Source organism: Trichechus manatus, unplaced genomic scaffold (genome assembly GCF_000243295.1).
Source record: "Trichechus manatus latirostris isolate Lorelei unplaced genomic scaffold, TriManLat1.0 scaffold00058, whole genome shotgun sequence".
NCBI classification, from domain to species: Eukaryota; Metazoa; Chordata; class Mammalia; order Sirenia; family Trichechidae; genus Trichechus; species Trichechus manatus.
The window spans coordinates 5,854,220-5,872,608 of record NW_004443994.1 but is presented as its reverse complement, the minus strand read 5'-3'; the positions used below and the strand labels follow the sequence as shown (position 1 = coordinate 5,872,608).

At 33.8% G+C, this 18,389-nt stretch overlaps 1 protein-coding gene across 9 annotated transcripts in view; it reads left to right on the top strand.

The window, feature by feature from the left end:
• ZNF644 (zinc finger protein 644) overlaps nucleotides 1-18,389 on the top strand; it is a 116,506-nt gene that overhangs the window by 84,345 nt on the left and 13,772 nt on the right. For 8 of the 9 annotated variants that reach the window (XM_004378724.2, XM_023733407.1, XM_023733411.1 and 5 more), the window contains 2 exons: nucleotides 6,426-9,460; nucleotides 9,645-10,244. In XM_004378724.2, coding sequence (XP_004378781.1) covers nucleotides 6,426-9,460; nucleotides 9,645-10,244 — 3,635 coding nt within the window. Of the gene's footprint in view, nucleotides 1-6,425; nucleotides 9,461-9,644; nucleotides 10,245-12,287; nucleotides 12,411-18,389 lie in introns of all 9 variants that reach the window. The other variant, XM_023733414.1, reaches the window with a different exon arrangement.

The following is an 18,389-nucleotide window of genomic DNA, read 5'->3' as shown; positions in this document are numbered from 1 at the left end:
TTCATCAGCAGCACTTTGAACATGCTTTTAAATTCTTGAACAAACTCCTGGCCTTTCCTGAGTAAACATTAGGCAAATGGACATCTGATGTTGATGCTGATTCTGTACTCAAAAATTCTTCCTTTGTCATATTTCTTGCACTCTTGATGATTATTGTCAAATATATAAGGCACAGTAATTTTTAATGATGAAATTCTTTTCTGGCCTTCAGAATAATTTGAACTATGAAGCAGTTCATTCCATATGCATGTGTAATATTTATCTCACCACTTTGAGTATGTTATGTGTTTTCACTTCTAATATAATTATATACTTTGTCGTCTTAGGACTTTTAACACTCATTTCTTTTGCATTTATATGATCAGTTTTATTCATAGTATATCTCAAAACTAAGCCACAAATACAGCAAACCCACCATAGACTAAGAACATTGAAACACTCAAAGTAAATTGACAACTTATGGCAGTTAATACCTTCTGTTGGTGGAGGGCAAAGTTGACACAGTTGCTCTGGAATGTGGAATTGACACTTTAGCTATGTTGGTTCCTTTGAAAGTTAAAGATTTGAATAGCTATGTTTTACAGTTATCTGATGTATGTGTTATTTGCATAACTTCTGGAAAGCATGATCAGTTTGAAAATATATAAAGAAGCTATCTCTCATTTTAATTTAAAAAAAAAAAAAATGAACTGTTCTTGTTGGAGCCGTGTTACCCTATCAAAGCTGAGATCATCACTTATCTTGCTCTGACTGTGTGAAAGAATAACCAACATTATAAGTAGTCATTCCACGGTGAATATGACTAAGAACTCTCTTTTGTTTACTACTATCATTTATTGCCTTGCTTCTTCCAATTGCAGACTTCTTCATTAGGAAATAAACCTTTGTTTAATGAACATCCATTTGTTTTTCTACTACTGTTGATTTCCATTTTTATATAATTTTTACAAGTTGTTAAAGTTATGCCTTTGTAGCTTTCCTCTCTTTTGTGTCCTACTTGCTATTATTGTTGCCGTTGTTACTTGTTACCTACTTCAGTTTACCATATAGCAGCTTCTTGAGATGTGTCGGACTATGTTTAGTATTTAGTATATTTTCAGTAAGAATCACCTTGTGGTATTAGATGTGTATGATTTAGTACCTTTTTGTAACATACTGCAATAAAATAATGAAGATGGTACGGTAAGTGGCAGCAGGAATAAAACTATTCAAGTTAAATGTAATTCTCTGGTAGGTAGTAAAAACACATATAGATCATTAGTTTGCCATGGCAGTGCCACATGCTGCTGGCAGTAGAATACTGTGTGCCCAGTGTATTTTATTTTTCTTTTCATAATCTGTTGTATGTTCTATAGGTGTTCAAAGTCAGTGACAATTTTTAGTATTGTCAGTAAAAAAAAATCCTTGGCAATACTGTAAAGTTTTTATGATGCAGATAGCTCCGTGGCCTCACTGTGTTAGTCATTCATTGCCATATTGTTCCAGCAGCTGCTTACCAACATGCTTTAGTTATCTAAAGAATTACTTCTGGTAATTTTGAAATTAGGGAATGCTGTTTTAAGGCTCAAAAGTGTAATTCTCACCCCAGTTTTTTGCTTTATTTCTTTCTGCATATGTACAAACAAATGTGGAACTAATGTACTATGGCACATACTAGAAAGGACCTTAGAAATCAATTTACCCAATCTCCAACCCTGTATTCCCTTTTACAGTGTTCCTGACAAATGGTCAGTCTTAACCTGCTGAACCATTCAGATTCACTGCTGCATAAGACAACCCTTTCCAAAGTTGAATGGTTCCTGTTTCTAGTTTTTCTTGGTCTTGAGATTAAATTCTCTTTATGATTCGGACCAGTTGACCATGTGTTCTGCCTTTTATACTCCAAACCTTTAAACATTTGAAGATTTTTAGTTGTGTAACTAATTGCTGGACTAAACATAGCCAAGTTTTCTCTTCATTTCATTATGTAGCATGATTTTCACAGTCAGACTCGTGCTGGATACACTCATGAATGTCCTGTATTAGTGTTTCCTCTCAGTGTGACATCCAAAGTAGGCTACTGTATTCCTAGGATGGTTTGATTATATAGTGTGCTCTTCACCTGCATTGTACACTGGATGATATTTAGATATATATTTGTACCTTGTGTATAGTATATATAGGTTTAAATACTGCAGTAATTTTAGGTGTAGTATTTCAGTTAATTAAGATTTGTTTTGCGGTTAGAATAATGGCTGTGAATGGTTTTCTCTTCTTGACCCACTCTCATATACCACCTGAAGTTGTCATGTGTTCTCAAGGATAGTTTACAGGAACATGGGGTTTGTGAAAACCTGACAGATCCTAACTATAACTTAGCTAGTGGGCAGTATTATAATTTATTTATAGCTGTGTAATATAGTTATTAATGAACTAAGTTGGAATGAGGGCAAATCTTTTATTTTTGTGTGAAATTATATAATAAGTATTCAAAAAATGTTAACCTTACTTGCAATAAATACAGTTAATAATGTACATAAAAGAATGAAATTAAACTAATTTTCTATCAAAAAAGAATTATTCATGAACAGAAAGTGGACAGCATAAATTTGATGACAGGAAGGTTGTATCTAATCTGAATTACTGAGTGACCTAGGAAGCTTGCTCAGAGGGATTACAGAATAATTATGTTAATATGCAATTATCACCTCATTTCTTCTGTAGTAACCTCAAGATGTAGTGTAGTGAGGGTGTTATAGCAAGTGCTGATAGTTTGCAGAAATACTGATGTTTGAGATTTCTGAGACAATAAGTCTAGCTTGAGGCATATAAATGATGATCTGTCATCTTGAAGACAGATCTGACCTTTGTACTTTTTTTTTTTAATGCTCACAGTATATAACTACAGGGAGTTATAGCTGTAGAACTCATTATGATTTTCTAGAAACTGAAATACATTTTATGTAGATTTAAAATTCCATTTACAGCTTTTTATAAAGTGTGTGAATTGTTTTTAAGTATGTTTTTAAATTCAGTTAAAAGAAAAATTCTATGGTTATATGATTACATGTGAGAAGACGTAGTAATGGTATTCAAACATTTTCTGAAAAGATCCTAATGGATACAGAAAATTCGTTGAAATTTAGGAGTCTCAAATAACATAACATTAGTTGGTTTATTATACTTTATGAACTTGCTTATTTTAAACTTAACCAATGAATAATGCCTACTTCAAATATGTTCCGTACTTTATAATATTAAGTAACTGGTGTTGATGACTCTATTGTATGTATTTGATTATAAGATTAAAAGGTAGTTGAAAACTATTTAATACAGTGTAAAATTAGCTTATGGTTAAATGCTTTCTTGTCTGGATACCTGTGGCATCCATGAACGTAGGGAGAGAATAATTTTTTATGTCAAAATTCTAGATCCGTTATTCATTGCAACAGATTCTGATGATCCATTGTCCCGCATTGGATCTCAGTGCAACTGCTGTGGGTCTTAAATGTAGTTATTAAGAAAAAATGTATTTTTAACATTGATAGTTAAAATATATTTTGAAAATTAAGCGAGGAAAATTTTTAATTACTGCTAAAATGCTAGCTTACTGAGTCAATTTCTGATGCTGTACATTTTTAATATTAATGTGCCTCCCAACTTACCTGAAAAAGAATAACGTAAGTGCAAAAGAGAACTTTGTTAAAGATCTCATTTTATATTTTAACAATATTTTATTTGATCTGTTTTTTGTTTTTGCTGGCTGCATTTTGTAGATAAAAGATCTGTTATGCATATATATAGTCTTCCATGTGTTTGAGCGAAACAGTTTGGTGTCTTCAGAATGTGAACTTATGGAAGGCTCTTACAAAGCCATTCTGATAATGAGGATGCAGTCTCCAAGCCGACATGATATTCTCATAGTTTGTCACCCTGCTGTTCCGGGGGTACCAGTGAAGTTGCTATAAATGGGAAGCGTCTGTTCCATCTCTGAACCTCTAACACCAGAACAGATGGGTGGAACGTGGAACATGGAAGGTTTTACCTCTGAGGTGGTAACAGTGAAGCCACTCATTAACACTGAATTTACCACTTCGTTAGCAACATTGCTTCCTGTTGAGAAAAACTAATATAGGCTTTCAAATTGACTGAGCATGTATTTGTCTACCTTTGTGATTATAATAAGGAGGAATAGAAAGTAAGTGTCTTTCAGGCTTAGATCGTTTTTAAAAATCTGTCTTCTATTTCAGATATTTATGAGATTGTTGCTATTGAGGCATTTTACTTTTTCTACTAATTTAATGAGAAAAATCAGGAAGGGGTAATAGTTTAGCATTAGGGCTTGCTTTTCTTTTCAGTGACATTTGCACACTCCTTCCTTAACACATGCTTGTGCTGCCCGTTTTTAACTTCTGTGTATGTGATGTTGAGACTCCTGCTGGGTGCTGCATTAGCACCATTTTGGAGTGATATCATTGAATATGATCTTATTGGGAGTCTATTTTTATTACTGGAAATTTGCCAGTCTCAAAATAGAGTTCTAAGACCTATGAGGGACAGGAAAGTGATTGTTGGTATAAATAATAATGCTGAAGAAAAATATTTATTTGTAGTGTTTGTTGTATAAAATCTTGTCATGTGGAAAGAATAAGATCATATTTATAAGAGCTTGTTTAAGTTATGAAATAAGAAAAAGGTAACTAGACCAATTCTTTTATTTTTGACCGAGATTTAGTTTTTAAAAAGTATGAAACTGGTCCTATAAAACATAGAAGAAATAATGAACTTTATTGAAAATGTTTTAATTTCTAAATATTGGATTGTAAGTTCCTGCTATCCTTAAATAGTATTAATTGTTTACACAAATTAAAAATACTATAAAAAATGTGAAGGCTTTATTCTTTATTTGAGAGCAGGAACCTAGTCTGTCTTGTTTACTATAATATCCCTAATACCTGGTACAGTGCCTGTCACATAGTAAGGGCTTGATAAGTATTCGGAGAATGAATAAACTATAGATACCACTATGTACAAAAGCAAACAGAGTATGGAACTTTATGGCAGTGCTTCAAATAGTTAATACTGTTTGAAGGTCCTTTGAAGTTGTTCATGAGGATTGTTGGATATTTTGAGGAACTTGCTACTGTTGCTGAGTCAGGATATCAGAACCATGATAGAACTTGCAACATTTGAATGGGGTATCCAGATTTCATAGAAAGAAGACTGTTTTTTCTTCTTATGCTTTAGGAACTTTTATTTTGATTTTACAATTGTGTTTTTATTCATTCAACATTTATTCAGTCCTTTATTCAACAAGTATTACATGAGCACCTATGCCAAAAACTCATGCTAGGTTATAGAGGTAGGTAAGTAAGTAGGTCACAGTCCATGCCCTCAAAAAGCTTACGTTCTTCTAAGGAGAGAGAAAATTCCAATACAATATGGCCTTTCTAAGAACAGGATAAGAACAGAGCTCAAAGGAAGTCTTCATAGTAGTGGAAATCATTACAACCATGGTATCTATATCTCCCAAATTTGCAGAAGTCTCCTTTCCTTTTGAAATATTCTGTTGTGTTGTTATAATGATTAAATATATTATCAGAAATACTTGGGACAATGTTACCTACATTTTATATGAATTAAACTAAAAACGTAACATATATTTATGGTGTTTATCATAAAATGCTAGAACTTGGGGGCCCTGGGTGTAGAAGTTTAAAGTAACATAAAACTTCACTAAATTCAACTTTACTGATTTAGAATTAAGAATAATTTGAAAATAAGGAATCAGTGAACCCCTATGAATAAAGAGTTTTTGTAATTAATTGGTAGAATTTTAGGAGAATGTTAAAATGTCTTGAGAGCGAAATTTCTTAAATTAAAAAAAAAAAAATCATTATTATATAATAAACCATTGATATTGATAACATATTTGTTTATTCAAATAAGATCCTTTACTGAGAGGTGTTCCGTTACCTTCCTCCATGAATGAACTCTTTTAAGTGGCAAAATTCTTACTTCTTTGCAATGTCTGTAATACAGATTAATAATAAGTAATAAATCTGCTTGAGTGAAATAATTTTCTTTTTATTATCAGTCTGTATATATGAGGGTTTAAAGTTTATTTTTCCTCTGTAGCAAATTCATTTCTACTGTGTGAGTATATATATGTGTGTATATATTTGCTTTTCCCTAGACATTTTGTACATACGCAATATTGGTTGCTGTTGTTGCCTAGCACAAAGAAAAAAAAATACCCTTTCAAGTACTTTTAAAGTATTTTAATTTTTTAAGTGTTTCTTCATTCTAAGAAAAAAATTAGGGTCTCAATATAAAAAGTAGAAAATTAAACTAATAAAAAATATGTACTTTAAACTCTCCATATACAATCTAATAGTATTTTTTTCTTTCATGCAAATCTAAATTTTTTTTTTTCCATTTTCTAGACTAAATTTGTTAAATGGGCTTACCAACAATATGGATGATATGAAGATAAACGCCGATATTACTGGTGCTAAAGAACTCCTAGATGACAACAATTTTATCTCAGAGAAAGAGAGTGGAGTTCATGAACCAAAAGATTGTCAGACATCATTTCAGAAAAACAATGCATTGACTCTGTCTGAAGAACTGTCAAAGGACAAATCTGAAAAAGCCTTAAGTGGAGGCCAGTCTACTCTATTTATACATGCTGGTGCTCCTGCTGTTTCTAGTGAAAACTTTACCTTGCCTAAAGGAGCTGCTGTTAATGGACCAGTTTCACACTCCTCCTTAACTAAGACTTCCAATATGAATAAAGGCAGTGTTTCATTAACCACTGGACAGCCTGTGGATCAGCCAACAACAGAATCATGTTCAGCTTTGAAGGTGGCGGCTGATCTTCAGCTGTCTACACCACAGAATGCAAGTCAACACCAAGTTTTGTTTTTGTTATCAGATGTAGCACATGCTAAGAATCCAGCTCATTCCATTAAAAAACTACCTACCTCTGCTTCAGTTGGTTGTGACATTCAGAATTCAGTAGGAAATAGTATAAAGTCAGATAGCACTTTAATAGATCAAGTAGAGGTGGGTGAAGATAGTGAAGATTTATTGGTAAAAAGTGATTGTGTCAGTACATTAACAGGAATTTCCTCAGGTACAGATGAATTTAGGTCAGAAAATGATACAAACTGGGATCCCCAAAAAGAGTTCATTCAGTTTCTTATGACTAATGAAGACACAGTAGATAAAGCCCCAGTTCACTCTAAAGTAGGTCAAGAAAAGAAGAGAAAGCGGAAAATGGATGTAAGCAAGATAACTCGTTATACTGAGGATTGCTTTAGTGATTCTAATTGTATATCCAATAAATCAAAAATGCTAGAAGTAGACTTTCTGGAACAAAATGAAGAACTACAAGCAATAGACTCACAGAAATATGCATTATCAAAAGTGAAGCCTGAATCAACTGATGAAGACTTGGAATCTGTGGATGCTTTTCGACATCTAATATATAACCCAGACAAGTGTGGAGAAGACAGTTCACCTGTTCATACTAGCACTTTTCTTTCAAATTCCTTAAAAAAAAAATGTGAAGAGAGTGATTCTGAGTCACCTGCTACTTTCAGCACCGAAGAGCCATCATTCTACCCCTGTACAAAGTGCAATGTGAACTTTAGGGAGAAAAAGCACCTCCATAGGCATATGATGTATCATTTAGATGGGAATAGTCACTTTCGCCATCTTAATGTCCCAAGGCCATATGCTTGTAGAGAATGTGGACGGACATTTCGAGATCGCAACTCACTTCTAAAGCATATGATTATTCACCAAGAAAGAAGACAAAAGTTGATGGAGGAAATTCGTGAATTGAAAGAACTTCAGGATGAAGGAAGAAGTGCGCGATTACAGTGCCCTCAGTGTGTATTTGGTACCAATTGCCCTAAAACATTTGTGCAACATGCTAAAACCCATGAAAAAGATAAAAGGTACTACTGCTGTGAGGAGTGTAACTTCATGGCAGTGACAGAAAATGAATTGGAATGCCATCGAGGTGTTGCTCATGGAGCAGTGGTAAAATGCCCTATAGTCAGTTCTGATATAGCCCAGAGAAAAATGCAAAAAAAGACTTTCATGAAAGACTCTGTTACAGGGTCATCCAAAAAATCAACTACCTACATATGTAAGATGTGTCCTTTTACTACTTCAGCCAGAAGTATTTTAAAAAAACACATGGAGTACCTACATTCATCATCATGTATTGATTCATTTGGTAGTCCTCTTGGACTTGACAAAAGAAAAAGTGATATCCTTGAAGAACCTGTAGATATTGTTAGCACTAAACCATTAAGTAAACAACAGCCAACTACATTTCCAAAGAACTCTGCTCTAAAACAAGATGTAAAGCGAACATTTGGATCAGCCTCACAATCAAGTAATTTTTCAAAATTCCACAAGCGGCCACATAGAATACAAAAAGCTCGGAAAAGCATCACCCAGTCAGGTGTAAATGTGTGCAATCAAAACAATTCTCCTAAGACTGTTATGAATAAAAGCAGCATTGACCAAAAACCTAAGTATTTCCATCAAGCAGCAAAAGAAAAATCTAATGTCAAGGCAAATAGCAACTATTTATATAGACACAAATATGAAAACTACAGAATGATAAAAAAATCAGGTGAATCATATCCTGTGCATTTTAAAAAAGAAGAAACCAGTTCATTAAATTCTTTACATCTGTTTTCATCATCAGGTAACTCTCACAGTGATAGTTTTATTTCAGATTCTCATAACTCTGACACCAAAAGGCCAGAAAGTTTCAAAGAACATAGGCGTGTAGCTGTAAAGAGAGTAGTTAAGGAATCTAAGAAGGAAAGTTCTGTTGAAGGAGAAGACTTGGATAGCTATCCAGATTTTTTGCATAAAATGACAGTTGTTGTTTTGCAAAAGCTTAATTCTGCTGAAAAGAAAGATAGCTATGAAACAGAAGATGAAAGTTCTTGGGATAATGTTGAGCTAGGTGACTACACTACACAGGCCATAGAAGAAGAAACCTATAATGATATTAATCAAGAACATGTAAACATATTCCCCCTGTTTAAAAGCAAGGTAGAAGGTCAAGAGCCTGGAGAAAATACGGCTCTTAGTTATGATCAAAATGATGGCTTTTATTTTGAATATTATGAAGATACAGGAACTAATAACTTTTTGCATGATGTACATGATCCTCAGCATTTAGAAAATGCAGAAACTTCATTGTCAAAGCATAGTTCTGTTTTTCATTGGTCTGATTTGTCTCTTGAGAAGAAATCTTGTCCTTACTGCCCAGCAACATTTGAAACAGGTGTTGGGCTGTCAAATCATGTTCGGGGACATCTTCACAGAGCAGGATTAAGCTATGAAGCCCGTCATGTTGTATCACCAGAACAAATAGCCACAAGTGACAAAATGCAGCATTTCAAAAGGACTGGCACAGGAACACCTGTTAAGCGAGTTAGAAAAGGTAAGTTCTCATGTGAGTAGTTTGAGCTAATATATCTTTGTTCAAATTCAGGGGATGTTGAGGTTTTAATTTTATTCTTTATTAGAATCATATAATTCATATTTCAGAGTTAATTGGTTTTAGGGTGATCAGTTTATCAAAAATTCTGATATTTTAAACTTTTTTTTTTTTTTTTTTTTTTTAGCTATAGAGAAGTCTGAAACCACTTCTGAACACACTTGTCAGCTCTGTGGTGGTTGGTTTGATACTAAAATTGGATTATCAAATCATGTTAGAGGCCACCTGAAAAGACTGGGAAAGACCAAATGGGATGCTCACAAATCTCCAATCTGTGTTCTGAATGAGATGATGCAAAATGAAGAAAAATACGAAAAAATCTTAAAAGCATTGAACAATCGTCGTATCATTCCCAGACCATTTGTAGCTCAAAAATTTGCATCAGGTGATGACTATTTATCCCAAAATGTTATACCTCTTGAAGCGTACCGTAATGGCCTAAAGACTGAAGCTGTATCAGTGTCTGCATCAGAGGAAGATGGGCTGAGTTTCTTAAATGAATGTGTTGAAACAAAACCAGAATTGTCTGGTGGAAAAAAGTCTCTTACACTGATAGAACTTCTTAAAAATAAAAGGATGGGAGAAGAAAGGAATTCTGCTCTATCTCCTCAAAAGATCCATAATCAGACTGCAAGAAAGAGATTTGTTCAGAAATGTGTACTTCCATTAAACGAGGATAGTCCGTTGATGTATCAACCACAAAAAATGGACTTAACTATGCACTCAGGTAAGAGGACATTTATGACTGTTTTAGCATATTTAAGCACAGTTTAGTTATGCTTAATGGAAAATTTGTAGAAAATACTTCTTCTCTGAATCTTTTTATTTAAGCTGCTTTTTTTGCAGAGCACAGAATTAGTTATTATATTGTCATTTTTCTAAATAACTCAGTTGATGCTCATCAGCACCGAGTTCTGTGTGCCTCAATTCTTGGTCAGATTTTAAGGTGAGAACGAAAGAAAAAAAAAAAGCTGATCTGTAAAAATGAAACTTGGTATGGCTGGGGGATGGTTCTATGGATGGAGGTTGACTTTATTAAAAAGTATGTTGTCGTTGTTGTTAGGTTCCATCAAGTCGGTTCTGACTCATAGCGACCCTATGTACAACAGAACGAAACACTGCCCGCCTGGTCCTGCGCCATCCTCACAATCAAAAGTATAGCATTACTGAAAAGGCAAACTACTGTCTTACTTTTGCCAGTGCTCCAAAGTGATAATGTTTTCAAGATTAAGCTATTGGTTTTGCTACTGCTTAGGTAAAACAAAACAGATCCTTTAAGCTGAATGGTTTGCGTCTGCTGTATGTTGTGATTAACCCAGAGAAACTTCTCTTTCCATTTCCTTGTTGTATTGTGGGATAGTTTGGTTTTGAAGAACCGTTGTGAGTATAAAATGTATTTTTTGGGGGTATTAGAACTTATAATAGTATTCCAATGGAACAGAACAGATGGCTTAGCTTAGTGCTTGTAAACCAATAGTTTTTCCTTTTTCAAAGCTATATTTTGTTTGTGTTGGCAAATGATAAATGGCAGATTAAGTAGCCAAACTTTATTTGGTATTGCTGAGTCTGGTTAATGCTTTTAGACTAGAAGAATTTTAAGTAGCTTTATGGGTTTCTTTGGAGGTTAAGTATGTTGAACATTAACTTAAATGGTCTAATAATTAGAACCCTCAGTTGAATGTGTCTAAGGTAATAATAATTGGTCATCGGATTAATAATAAATAAAATTACTGTAAAATAATGTTGGCTTGTTTACTTTGGGCAGACATTGGGATATCCCAAATATTTGTTATACAGTTTTGGTTTAAGGAAAGAGTACTTTGTATTGTAAGTGGTCTGAAAAACAATTTATCTTGTATGGGCTTCTGGTTAATAGGGCTATTTCTTTCATATGAAGAGAGTTTTTTAAATGGCAGTAGCTTTTAGTATTTTTCAGAAGGATAAAATGTGAGGAAGATGTGTTAGCTGTGTTGACCAAGGTATAGTACACTTCAGAGAAGGAAAACATAGGTGTGGCTATCACAATAATGTTAAAAGAAACCAATTAAAATGTGTTGGGGGAGTGAGGGTTGTCTGAGAAGTTAGGGGTTGCTTATTGTTTCAACATGTTTTCTTTCCTTTGATGACTAAGATGTTAGCTTGTTGATCATTTATTTAGCACAAAGATTTTAGCAAAAAACTTTAAATCATTAACTTTCATTATTGATTGCGCATTCAGAGTAATGAACATAAGATGCCCTGAATAAAATGTTGTGTCTAACAGCTGTTCAGTGGTGTGTTTTACCACCTTTTCTCCCAGCCTTCATCAGAAAGCCTAATTTAGTATTGAGCCTTTTACAGTTTTGTGGATAAAACACTTTAATTACCACTTTGTCAACTAGACTTTTTAATTCTTCTTATTGGTAATGTTGTAAGCTTCGAAACTTCTCAACAGAACTGTGCTATTCAAATCCACAGGATTATATTTTAGGTTTAGGAAATGATCTGCGTAACACAGAAATCTGCAAGAAAGTGATAGTAAGTGTTAAATCCAGAGGGACTCAGGTTCAAGTCACTCCTCTTCCCCCTTTCCAAAGAGCATGGATTAGCTCTAAATACTAACTACAAACTAATAATAGTTAACATAATTCCCCCTCCTTATTTTAAGTTAAGCTGATTCGGTGACCGTTTTTTAAACCATCTTTATTGTGGTACTTTTCTACACGGTTTAAGCTAAGAAAATTTCACTTTTTGAAGTAGAACTGGATTATAGTTTTCTTTTGAATGATAGGTATGCCTGTGAAGCTTAGAACATGTGTGCATTGCAATACGACGTTTACAAGTGCTGTTAGCCTGTCCAACCACTTACGCGCTTATGCACGAAAGAAGAGTGCTGGACTTTTGACTGGTACAGGTATGTTTGAACAGATACACAGCAAGTCTGTCTGATACGATACACTTTTTTTCTCACCAGACTGGTGCTAATTCAGGTGATATTTATAGCATTCTTTGGTAAGCAGCAGTTGAGTCTGGATATACATTAAATTTCAGCAACTTGTAAACTGTTAGATACCATTTTAAGCCAGCTATTATTTTTTCATTTGGCTCTTATTGACTTGATTTGGGGAAAAAAAATAACCCAATAGAAGTGTGAACTTTTGAGTCTACATTATTCCCATTGATTTTTAAATTATACTATTTTTGATTTTTAAATTTATTTTTATTAGTAGATTCCAGTAAGACACCTCCCTTTGGTATTAAAAAAAAAAAAAAAGAAAAAGATTGTAGTCCTAGCATGGGGAAATGTTTTATTAGGAAAGGAAAGTGTAGTGAAATTTCAGAGATGTAGAGCTGAACTAGAAAACTAAGCAAACTGAGTTTTCATGAGTCTGTAGATCAGATATTTTTGAAGGGGCAAGCCTTAATAATGGGCCATGTTTATAGGTGGATAGATTTTTCTTTTAATGCCCCCAAACTATATTTACTATATTTAGGATTAACAGATACGCCCGTGCACATAAGTGTTAGCATGCACATTTCTGTGTTATTTTTGGTTGGTTAGCCCAGCCTTGCAGATACCTCTTCATAATGCTAGTCTGTGAAAATTTGATTAGCTTACTCATACATAATACTGCTTCTTAACCCTTGCAAAATGCTTTGCTCTTTTGTTTGTAGCCTTTCAGGCTATCCTGCTTTCAGCAAATCCCATTTCTCTCACATCTTAAAATATACCCTCTTTTCTAAATAGATCTACATAAATCCTTTTGCCTAAAATTCTCCTCTCCCAATCTTTTTTATTTCTCTTGCTCTTTTAGATCACTGCCCTCTGCTTTCTTCTAGTTGCTGTATTCCCAACTTTTCTGTTCTTCCTCATGTCTTCTTAGGACCTTCATCCAGTATATCCTTGCTGCCAAAGAAACACTTGTGTTCATAGTAATATCTTCTGCTTCTTTGCTTTATCCCCTGACTTGATATACAAATGACAAGGACAGTTGTTGACCATGTATATTAAGTGGGAGGGAGTACAGTGAATTTTACTTTACTGGGTTAATCTTCCTTTTGTAAGGTTATAATTTTTATGATATCACCCCCACATTCATCAGGCTTGGACAATAGTTGTAGACATTAGAGGCAGGAGGGCAGTGAAAGTAAGATGGTAGAAACAGGAAATCATTATGGTTATCATAGCCACTAACTTGTTGAACACTTAGTATGTGTCAGGCGCTATGCTATGCAATTTGCGTGCATAGCTTTATTTAATCTTCACAACAACCGTATGATTTGTAGGTACTATAATTCTGTCCATTTTATAGGAAACTAGCACTTAGAAAACTTAAGCAATTTTCCCAAATGTATGCAGTTAAGTTGAAATTCAAATCAAGAAAGTCTCATCCTGGACTTTTGTTCTTAATCACTGTTTTCTACAATATGCACGACATCCTTTGCTTGGATTTGACATTTTAGGAAGAAAGCAATGGAAAACCTTAAAATGTAGTTTGCATTTAAGGTGAGGAGCATTCTGGTGAAGACTGAGTAGATTAGGGTCCAGTTAGAAAGAACAAGGACCCAAGAGAGGGTTGGGCCTGGATTAGACTTTGGAGGACTTCAAAAATGTTCCATTCTGACTACTCAAGTGAATTATGCAAATATTCAGTGAGGCAGATCTCTCCTGAGATCTAGACCAGCTTTTGTTAGTCCATTTAAAAAAAAGAGAAATACTCTTGCCTCCTCTGAAGATTCTTGAAAACATAGGATTAATTGTTTATAAATAGCTAACTATTAGTAACCCTTTTTTGACCAAGGGTACATTCTAATAAGCACCTCATTATCTTAAAAATTATTACCAGAGGGAGAAGTAATATAAGATGAAAGGGGATATATTCTAGGGCATCAGGGAAAAAGGGAATATTATTTTTCAAATATTATTAAATACTAACTAGAACATCAGAAGTGCTAGAAAATACGAAGTATGTGTTTGGCAGTCCTAGGACGAAGAGAAAAGGGAAATGAAAAAGCTGAAGAAAGTCTATGGTGATAATTTCCATACTTCATGCCCATTTTTAATAAACACAAAAACCTCATGCTCCCTTTTGTTGGATATTCTGAAACATTTTCCCCTGATTTTGAAAATTATCTTGGCTAGTAAAGCTATAGAGAAGATGTCTTTGTTGCTTGTCTGTGCCAATTAAGACATTTTTTATCCAGCTTTATTAATGTCCTTTGTTTTCCAAACGGAGAATTCTATATTTATAAACTGCACATGTTTATTCTCTTCTCCTGTATCAGTATCACTGGTATAAAGCAGTGGTTCCCAGCCTTTGGTCCCAGGCGGTTCCCTGGGATTATTAAAAGGGATTTATCAAGTCATATGGGCAACAAACTTTGCTTTTTAAGTATATGTAGATGCTATTTTGATAAATAAAATGCAGTTTCATTTAAAAAAAAACAAAAAACAAAAACCTTACCTTAATCTAAGTACATCACAAAACAGGAATAATGTTAAGGGAAAATAAGTATGAATAGAGCCTCCATAAGGATGTCTAGTATCTGTGTTCCTAATTCATGTGGTCTTCATTCATATGGATTTTTGGTTACCACTGTATGCCCCAGTCTTCAAGAAAAAGCTTAGTTACTGCTAGACTAAGAGGGAAAGGCCTGTTTGGTTATCTGTGATAGGCTGAACGTCCAGGCCTTCTTAGAAGATACCAGCTCCTGAACTTTGTAAGAACTGATAACCTGTGGAGGAGAAGTATTCCTTCTAATTTATCTCTCTCCAGCTACCCTTAGTAGACTAAAAAATGTGCCTCTCTCCTTTCAGAATTCCTATTTACCAGTGACTGAAATACTTCTAATATGATAGTTCTTAATCTTTTTGGGGGCCCTTTGAGAATTTTATGAAAGCTGTAGGCCCCTTCTCAGAAACATGCACTCATTCATCCACAGGTAAAAATTTTTCTGTGTAGGCTTTGCGTATCTGAAGCCTGTCATCCATGAACTCTTCCTCTGGCAGAAACTGAGAAAGGGAGATGCTAAAATAAAAATGAAATGGAAAGAACACAACTGGGAATCAGGAGCCCTAAGAGTTAGAGGAGGATTAAAATATGAGAACTGCTTAATATCAAAACTAATTAATGTGGTCATTAAAATACAGCATCTTCCCTAATTTTAGTAAAAGGAACTGATGAAGAAAGCAGGAGAGCATTGGAATTGTAAACGAAGAAGAAGCAGCCATAGTTGAGACAGAGTTAAATTGTCAAAAAAAGGATAAATTTCAGGACTGTTTCAGTTTATCTTCCATTGGGCAGGTTTAGATAAATAATTATTATTTTTTAATTGTGCTTTAATTGAAAGTTTACAATTCAAGTTAGTCTCTCTAGATAAATTATTTTTAAGAATTTTCATGTGCCTTCAGTTGTGGCTAATTTATGAAGCTATTTTACTTTTTTTTTTTTTAAATATTTGTCTAAAGGAGATCAGTACTAAAGGGTTTACTGTATATCCTGTATTGTAAATTCAAAACAAACTTATTCAGGAATTTATTCCATTTAGTGTAGACTACATTACTGGTAGACTTCTTCTTCAGGTTTTGTTCTCTTTAGGTTATTGTTTTACATGCTCATCCACATTTTTCCTGGCTAATTTCCTTAACAGTTTAATAAGGACATTATATAATTTTTATTAAAAACCAGAGAAATTTTATATAATTCACTAAGTTCATATTAAATGCCTTTGGATTTTTTATTTTTAACTATTGGCCTTCTTGTATTTAATAATAAACATTTTAATTATGTTTTTATATCAGCAATATTAAGTATGCAATATAATTAAGTTAATAATAGAGTGACCATACACCCTGGTTTAGGCCTGTTGTCCCAGCCTAGTCAGAATGCCTCTGGATTGTATGATAAACTATTTCTAAAATACTTAAAATTATTTAAGCTAGAGTGTTTTTTACTAACCTAGCCTGCAATTGGAACAAAAAATATTTTGAGGTTAAAGTAAGAGTGAATTTCAATCGATCAGGGAGCATAGGGAATGCTGTGAAATGAACTATATCAGTAAGCTGAATGCATGTTTGCACAGTGCTTCTCTGTGGTACACAGCATTCTGTTATCTCTTGAAAATAAGGAGAAATAATGTTGACTTTCAACATTTTTATTGGGACTCCGTTTTACATCCTGACCCTGCATACAAACTCACATTCATGTACATACACACTCACTCACTCATCTGAACTGAGTGTGATGTGTGATAATATTTTCTGTTCTTTTTTATTAAAAATCAGTGCTGCTCATGACCTAGTAAATTGATGTTACTACCCTCTAGGAAGTCACTACCCACAGATTGGAAAACATTTCCCCTTTCTGTTCGGGGTTGGTACTGGCTAGAAGCAGCAATAGTAATAGCTTAGAAATCATAATACTGCTATATAGCAGGCGGATTTTCTTTACTCATTGTTTCAAAATTTTATGTATAGTTCACATTTTTTAATCAAATGCTAGCTTTCAGGATTTAGAGTACGCTGGAATTTTTTAGTTATTTAATAAAAATACAAGAAAAATATTTTTATATATGCATATATATTTTGGAGGGACAGGTAAAGTGATTACCTTCTATTTAACTTTGATGATATTCAAAGTGCTTTATCTTTATGCTTCATTTTTTCTTCAAAATACTTCCTTGGTAACGTTTTTGAAGTAAAGCACAATTATTGCTATTCCACAGTAATAACAAATGACTCACCCATCATAATAAAGAATCATTTTTCCAATGAGAAAAAAATAGTTTTAAAATTGGTACTAGAGGCCTTTCAATCAATATATATACATTCGTTTTTAGTAAAATCAGTGTTTTGTTTCTCATAGCATCCATTTTTATGTAGAATAGCCTATTGCATGTTACTAAATAGGTTCTTTTGCCTCTTTTACACAGCTTTAATGATACAGTTGGCCACAGAGGCCTGCAACAAGTGCTAATGAACATATAACACTGTACTAGGTACTGAGCGGGTATGTAAGCCACTAGAAAGGTAATTCTTATGTTGTAGAAAGTACTATGGGAACACTTTTTGCTGTGATAGAATGAAGAAAATAGTGTAGTGAAAGCTTCCCAAAGTGCATTAGATTACTTGTCCTTTCATGAATGTTTTTAAATTTTTAAAGCATCGGTCTTTGAGAAATTGTATGCTTTTATAGTGATTCATTCAGCCTGAAAGAGTGTAAGTGCTAAGTTTTTATCTTCTTATTAAAATTAAACTCTAAAAGAGCAAAAAATAGCTTCTACTTAAGGCAAATATGTTGCTAATTCCTCCAGACTGGGCTGTGTATGGAATATGAGAAAAGTATGAGACACATCCCTGTCATCAAAGAATGTGTACTCTTGTTAGGAAAGCACTGTTAGCAACACTTAGAAAACAATGAACATGAGAAAATTGGGCAAGATCTTATACAATCAGATGGTATAGTGACTGCAAGTGCTGTAAGAGTTCAGGTTGTTCATTGTAGTCTGGCTTCCTTTCAGGGGACGCTGGGAAGTAAGTTGAGTTCCTTTATTTCTGCTGCATTTGTTATTTGTCTTGCCTGTTAAATAGAGAAGGAAAAATTATAGTTCATATTGGTATGTTTCTTGTTATTTTTTTGATAAAACCAGTAGTTGAAGAAAATTTGTATTCATTCAGCAGAAGTTTATGGAGTTCTAGTATTATACCAGGATTGTGCTAGTCCCTGAGGCTATAAAGATGACCCTGTACTCCAGCTGCATAAACATAATCGTAACCCAGTGGGATAAGCACAATAATACTATTAGGGAGGGCCTTATAAGATTTCAACCAGACCCTAAACTTGAGGGATGAGGAGAGTTTTAGGAAGAGGAGATGAAGTACAACATTCCAGGC